We start from the raw sequence: 6,174 nt of genomic DNA, 5'->3' as shown, positions 1-6,174 counted from the left end.
TATTTACCAGGTCTAGTGTCCTCACTTAGAACCTTTAACATTATTTATTAATTATTATTTATAGAATATTATATTATTTACTAGGTCTGGTATTTTTCACCTAGAACCTTTAAACATTATTTATTATTTATAAAAATAATAAAATGTTATTATTTATCGGACTATGAAATAATTTTTTATGAATTATCTTTATGAAATATTTTTAGCTAAAACATTAAAAATGAGTCATTTGTTTTGTTAAAACATTTTTTTTAATGAGTTTAAAATGTGTTCAGCTCTTATCTAGTATTCGAAAACTGATAAAAATTCCTATTTATTTGTTTGTTTTGGTTTAAGCCGTTAAAAGCTTTTGTGACGCACCAAAACGATTTCTAAAACTGACCATCGAGGCACTTAATGTATACTCTCATTATTCTGTTTTACTTATTTAAAAAATTATAAAATTAAAATAAAATCGTCTAAATTTTGCCAGACGTAACATAGTTAAAAAATTTTTTAACAGAATTTATTACGCAGATTATGTTCGTTATTGAATTTCCTTTGAAATGAGTACACACACGAATATATTTTAATTACAAAATCATTCCTCAGGTTTAAAAAAGTCAAAATTGAAATTTTAGTTAAAAAGTTTTTTTGACAGAATTCATTACTCAGATTACATTTGTTATTGAATTTCCCCTGGAATGAGTACTCACATCACTATATTTTGATTATAAAATCATTCCTCAATTTTATAAAAAAAAGAGTCAAAATTGTCTTTCTGTATCAAAAATTTTTTTAAAGAATTCGTTACCCAGATTATTTTTATTGTTAAATTTCCTCTGAAATGAGTACCCACATGACTTTATTCTAATAATAAAATCATTTCTCAAGTTTGAAAAGAAAAAGTCAAAATTAAAATTTTAGTTAAAAATTTTTTTTTACAGAATTCACTACTCAGATTATGTTTATTATTGAATTTCCTCTGGAATGAGTACCCACATCACTATTTTCTAATTATAAAATCATTCCTCAAATTTACAAAAAAAAGAATCAAAATTGTCTTTCTGTATCAAAAATTTTTTTTTAAGTATTAACACTCAGATAATATCCATTATTAAATTTCCTTTGGAAGGAGTACCCACACCACTATATTTCAAATAAAAAATTTCTTGACCTGGATCATGAAAAAAAAAAAAAAACAATATGACTGTTAAATAATTATTTTTATTCATAAATTAGTTATTACATAAACGTTTAAAATTAATAATATTTATAATTGTTCATATAAATATATATGTATATAACGTTTGATTGAAGTACAGCGAAGAGGTCGTTGAAGTGAAAAAGGATGGGGAGTTGGATGAAGGATAAGACCAAGTGGAGCTATAACTAATTATTTGCCACTTGTCAGGAACAGTTAAACGACTCTCACGGTTCTCTTCGTTCTTCGTGCTCAATTCTCTTCGTCTTCAGATCGATAACTTGCTAGTAGTGCCAGAGAAAATGAACCGTCGACTTTAATTGTCTCTCCCTTAGTACGACGAATAGCTCTCTTCTCCCCATGCCAGTCTCGATGCTACGCTAGTATGTCGGGCGACCGGCAAAACGACAAGCGAAATGAGCCGATCGGTAGTGCCCCGGTTAGGTCGGGTGTAAGTAAAAAAAAAAATAAAATTGAGTATAGTAGAGCAGAGCAGAAAGTAAAAATAAAAAGTAACAACAACAAATAAATAAAAAAAAAAAAAAATAAAGCCCTAGCGACGTCAATTTCTTTGTGGTTTTATAACACGACATGCTGGTGGTGGCAATTTAGTGAATCCTGCATTATCGAAAACTGGAAGTAGATCTCGGACACGTTGACCTGCGCCCAATGAAGCTAATTCCAGCCATCTGTCATTTGAACAGCTATGATGAGTAATCAAAATAATGTTTTAAAGAACAATACCATTTAAAATATATTATAATTATCAATACCTTAATTATTTATTCACTGCAGACCCACCTGTTGTTTTTATACTTGGCCAAATTGGCGCTTATTGGGTGCGGTGTCTCTGTTGGAAAAAATGTTGCCCCATAGAAATCAAGACCGCGACTTAATAACATTGATGTCTCTTCAACACTCGCAAGCGTAACGCGAATTACTGGCGGTCCGGTATAAATAACTGGTGGTTCATTACTGTTTTGTGTCTCGCTCTTCAGTTTGTCGTTAATAGCCTTCACTATTTGTCAATTAAATTATTTGCCCAATTAGTATTCATACTGATTGCAATCCTCATTTTAATTTGTGGATCCAAAAATTTAATCAGCTTTGAAATAGGAGGGATCGGGGCACGACGGCCCATTTGAACGAGTCATTATTTTTTGCCGCTTTTGAACATAGGATACAAATTGCTTTCATCTATTGCGAGAAAATTTAATTTCATTCTACTCCCGCATGAAAATATATATGGTAAACATATATTAAAAAATATATGTTACAGATATAAATATATATGTGACAATACATGAAATCTTATATAGAACTAGATAATAGGGTGATCCAAAAAATAACAAATTTTTTTTTTTCTCGGAAACAGGTTCAAAAGTTTCATTTAGATAAAAAAAGACGCCTGTGGAAATTAGAGCTCTTAATATTAAGAGGTTCCGCATCGCACTTTTCTATTTTCCATAAGAATAACATGGAAAAAATTTTTTTTACGACTTCTGATTTTTATAAGTAGCTAACGATGCGTCATAGGAATAATTGGCAGGCATATTTTTGTAGGTAATTGAATGCTCTACAATAAAAGTTTCTTATCATTTTTTGATAAATCTATTTGTTCAAAAGTTATTTGAGGTTGAAGTCGAATTCATATCTAATTTTGAGTTTTTTTCACTTTTCCGGCGAAACTATCAGACCTATTACAAAATATTATGGGACTTTTTTTGTAGACAATTTTATTCCCTAGAAGTTATCTCCAATAAAGTTTTGTCGAATTCCGCATTGTTTTCTAGTTATTTTTATTTTAATGTCAAGCTCTTAAAATTGATCAGAAGCCTATTTTTTAGGAGCTTGGCATTAAAATGGAAATAACTATAAAACAATGCGGAGTTCGAAGAAACTTTATTGGAAATAACTTCTAGGGAATAAAATTGTCTACAAAAAAGGTCCCATAATATTTTGTAATAAGTCTGATAGTTTCGCCGAAAAAGTGAAAAGATCTCAAAATTTAATATGAATTCGACTTCAACCTTAATTAACTTTTGAACAAATAAATTTATCAAAAAATGAATAGAGACTTTTTTTGTAGAGCATTCAATTACCTACAAAAATATGCCCGCCAATTATTCCTATGACGCATCGTTAGCTACTTATAAAAATCAGAAGACGTAAAAAAAATTTTTTCCATGTTATTCTTATGGAAAATAGAAAAGTGTGATGCGGAACCTCTTATTATTAGGAGCTCTAATTTTCACAGGCGTCTTTTTTTATCTAAATGAAACTTTTAAACCTGTTTCCGAGAAAAATAAAAAATTTTTTATTTTTTGGATCACCCTAATAATTATATATGTGTGCTAGTTCATAAATTACGTATATGTAATTATCAATATATGTGCTAACCTATAAGTTTACTAACATATATGATTGTAAATATATATAATACATGTATTAACTTATAAACTTACGTATATAATTAATTATATTGAAACTTACTATATAATATATAAGAAAATATATATCGTTTTTGGCTACTTATATGGTTCTATATTGATTATACATTTATCATAGGTATTTTCATGCGGGAGAATATTCTGTTTTGCTTCTAAATTCCGAATAAAGTTGAGATTTCGTTAAAAAAATTTTTTATCAACCAAATTTTGATCCGCCCATCGTGCCCCGATCTCCTCTGCAGACTTATTGTAGAAAACGCAATAAAAATCTTTGGATCCCAGTTTCGTGATCAGAATAAAACACGAAATAAATATTTGAAAAGATATAAAACTTACAAACAGTTGCTGTATTGAGTGGTAACCTGGTGACCTCAACAATAGACCGATATTTATAGAGCGCATGTCTTATATCATCCTCGGGGAGTTCCTCGGGTACATCAAGAACATATACAGTGAATATTTTAGCAGGTCGGCAAGGGATAGCAACTTTTTTATAGAATCTTGCACCGGTAACTTTGTGAAAGCCTTTTTTGTACACCGCTTGGAAGTCATCGATGTTGCTGAATTTGAATAGAATTCCAGTGGCGGTTTTGGTTAACGAGAAGGCGCCTCTGTAATGAACCCAAGTATTTAAAACTATACTAAAAAGTATTATGCAAGATGACCCTATTGAGATATACATATTATGCAAACCCTAATGACCTTTTGATTGTTGACAACAGAGAGGGTTAAAGTGGAACAGCTTGATGTCCTATCAGCACGAATGAGTGAGTAGTCCTTATCAGACTTGAAGAGGCGTTGAGAACATGCATTTATTAGTGAATAAGCCAAGAGGGTCGCTAAGAGCTATGAGAATACTGAAACTGGGATAGGAGATATATAGATCGAGAGAAAGAGAACGATTTAAGGGGTTGCGCTGGTGAAAAGTAGATTTTCAACGTGGGAGGGTAAGAAAAGTGGCTACGGGAGTATTCTGTACGAGGAATAAGATACGTTGCTACGTGAAATCGTTTCACTAAGGCCTGGGGTTCACGACAAGCACTAGCAGTTCAAGTTGAATGAGCCAGAGAAACCGCGAGGGGAATTCCAAGAGCTTCAGACTCGCCGGAAGTTCATTTTCTTCCGAATGGTCCTCGTACTTATCGTGCTCAGACTCGTCGTTTCTAGTTATTCGATGAACAAACGGGGTACGCTGCTAAAGTTAGTGGTAGTAGTGATGACGCTAACATCTAGACACCAGAGAAACAAGCACACGGAGAAAGCAAGATGAGCAGGGACGAGAAATCAAGCGTAACGACCTCAAGATGATCCCCGCAAATCGGGCAAGCGATCGCGTCAATCATTTGTACGATCATACCAGGATTCCGCCGAGAAATAGCTAGTTTTTTTTACCTTTTCTTCATACACTTTAACGTGGCTCTGGAATCCCAGACTTTATTTTTTATCTCGGGGTAAAAATGTGTCATAAAATGCTGGGTTATGTATTAACTGATAAGTACTGAAGTAAAGCCGTTAGAATTGGTTGTTATTGAGTAGTTATATAGCCATAAAGTATAAAGTACTTTTCTTACCGGAAATTCATCTTGTCGCAAATGGTAGCAGCTTTTTCCACAGTTAGCTCATGGCTCGGTGTAAGAAGAAACGCACCCTTGGTAAGAAAATCGTGCTCACTGATCTCAGAGTCGGTATCATGATCCATCCAATCACGTTCCTGACCCACAGCACCCTCTTGATTTAATCTCAAAGTTGAGCTATTCTTCGAAGTCGACATATCCTTGTCGTAAATCCTACTGGCAGTTTGTTCCGGTTGTGACATCTTTTTATAGTTTATTAAGTCGTGCAAACGTGGAGGGGTTATAAATAAGTTTCAAGGACTATATTAAATCAACGTACGGTATTAATATGTTACGTTTGATCGAGGACAATGTGTTTTATATTTTAAGACGTTTACAATATGAAAGATGGTGGTCTTGGCCGTCTTGGTACACTGATCGCGCCTAACCGAGACTCGCCTTTTATACTCTTGATTTGCGAATCTGTTGATCCATCTCAGTTTGTCATTCGTTTGTATTTCTGTCTGCGTCTCGATGATGCATGAAGGCAAAAACTTCCGATCATAAAACCTAGCTAATTTTATTATTTTGATCATCAATTTACTGCCGTCAATTTGACGGATCCTACATGCGATGGATGAATTTATTTGGCTTTTTATGTAATGGACGTACTTCCATATAATGTAGCACAGCATTGATTCCTAGTTAACGGCAGGTGGTGGTAGATGTTGAAAATGGTGTACGCGTACATCTCAAGAGCATTCGAGCATAGTGTGTTGTATATTGATGGATACAGATACAACAGGAAGTAGATTTCAATGTGGGTGGTTAATCAACCGTGGAGTTTTTGCCTTCGAAGACGGACAATGGGATAGATGCGTGGGATGGCTAATTGGATGATTCGATGAGGCGATACTTTGGCTTGTAAATTACCAGCTGTAAACTACTAGCAGCTTAACCAGCCTTAGCCATATCCACGGACGTCTAC

General features: G+C 33.3%; 1 protein-coding gene across 4 annotated transcripts; it reads right to left on the bottom strand.

Annotated features, from left to right (window-relative positions):
- Positions 1-1,186: 1,186 nt before the first annotated feature.
- On the bottom strand, positions 1,187-5,629 carry LOC130664574 (uncharacterized). 4 transcript variants are annotated; one of them, XM_057464540.1, is made up of 4 exons: positions 5,205-5,629; positions 3,970-4,244; positions 1,985-2,201; positions 1,187-1,872 (listed from the first exon to the last, which is right to left on the bottom strand). In XM_057464540.1, the coding sequence occupies exons 1-4, from the start codon at positions 5,447-5,449 to the stop codon at positions 1,746-1,748; spliced, it is 864 nt and encodes a 287-aa protein (XP_057320523.1). In that variant the 5' UTR covers positions 5,450-5,629; the 3' UTR covers positions 1,187-1,745. The 4 variants fall into 4 exon arrangements, with proteins under 4 accessions (XP_057320523.1, XP_057320522.1, XP_057320524.1 ...); XM_057464539.1 differs by having other exon boundaries at positions 1,187-1,887; positions 5,205-5,628; XM_057464541.1 differs by having other exon boundaries at positions 1,737-1,872; positions 1,957-2,201; positions 5,205-5,628.
- Between the last annotated feature and the right edge of the window lie 545 nt (positions 5,630-6,174).

The sequence above is a fragment of the Microplitis mediator genome, chromosome 3, assembly GCF_029852145.1.
Source record: "Microplitis mediator isolate UGA2020A chromosome 3, iyMicMedi2.1, whole genome shotgun sequence".
Taxonomy (NCBI): domain Eukaryota; kingdom Metazoa; phylum Arthropoda; class Insecta; order Hymenoptera; family Braconidae; genus Microplitis; species Microplitis mediator.
Note: the sequence above shows the minus strand (reverse complement) of the source record. Positions and strands in the feature narration are given on the sequence as shown.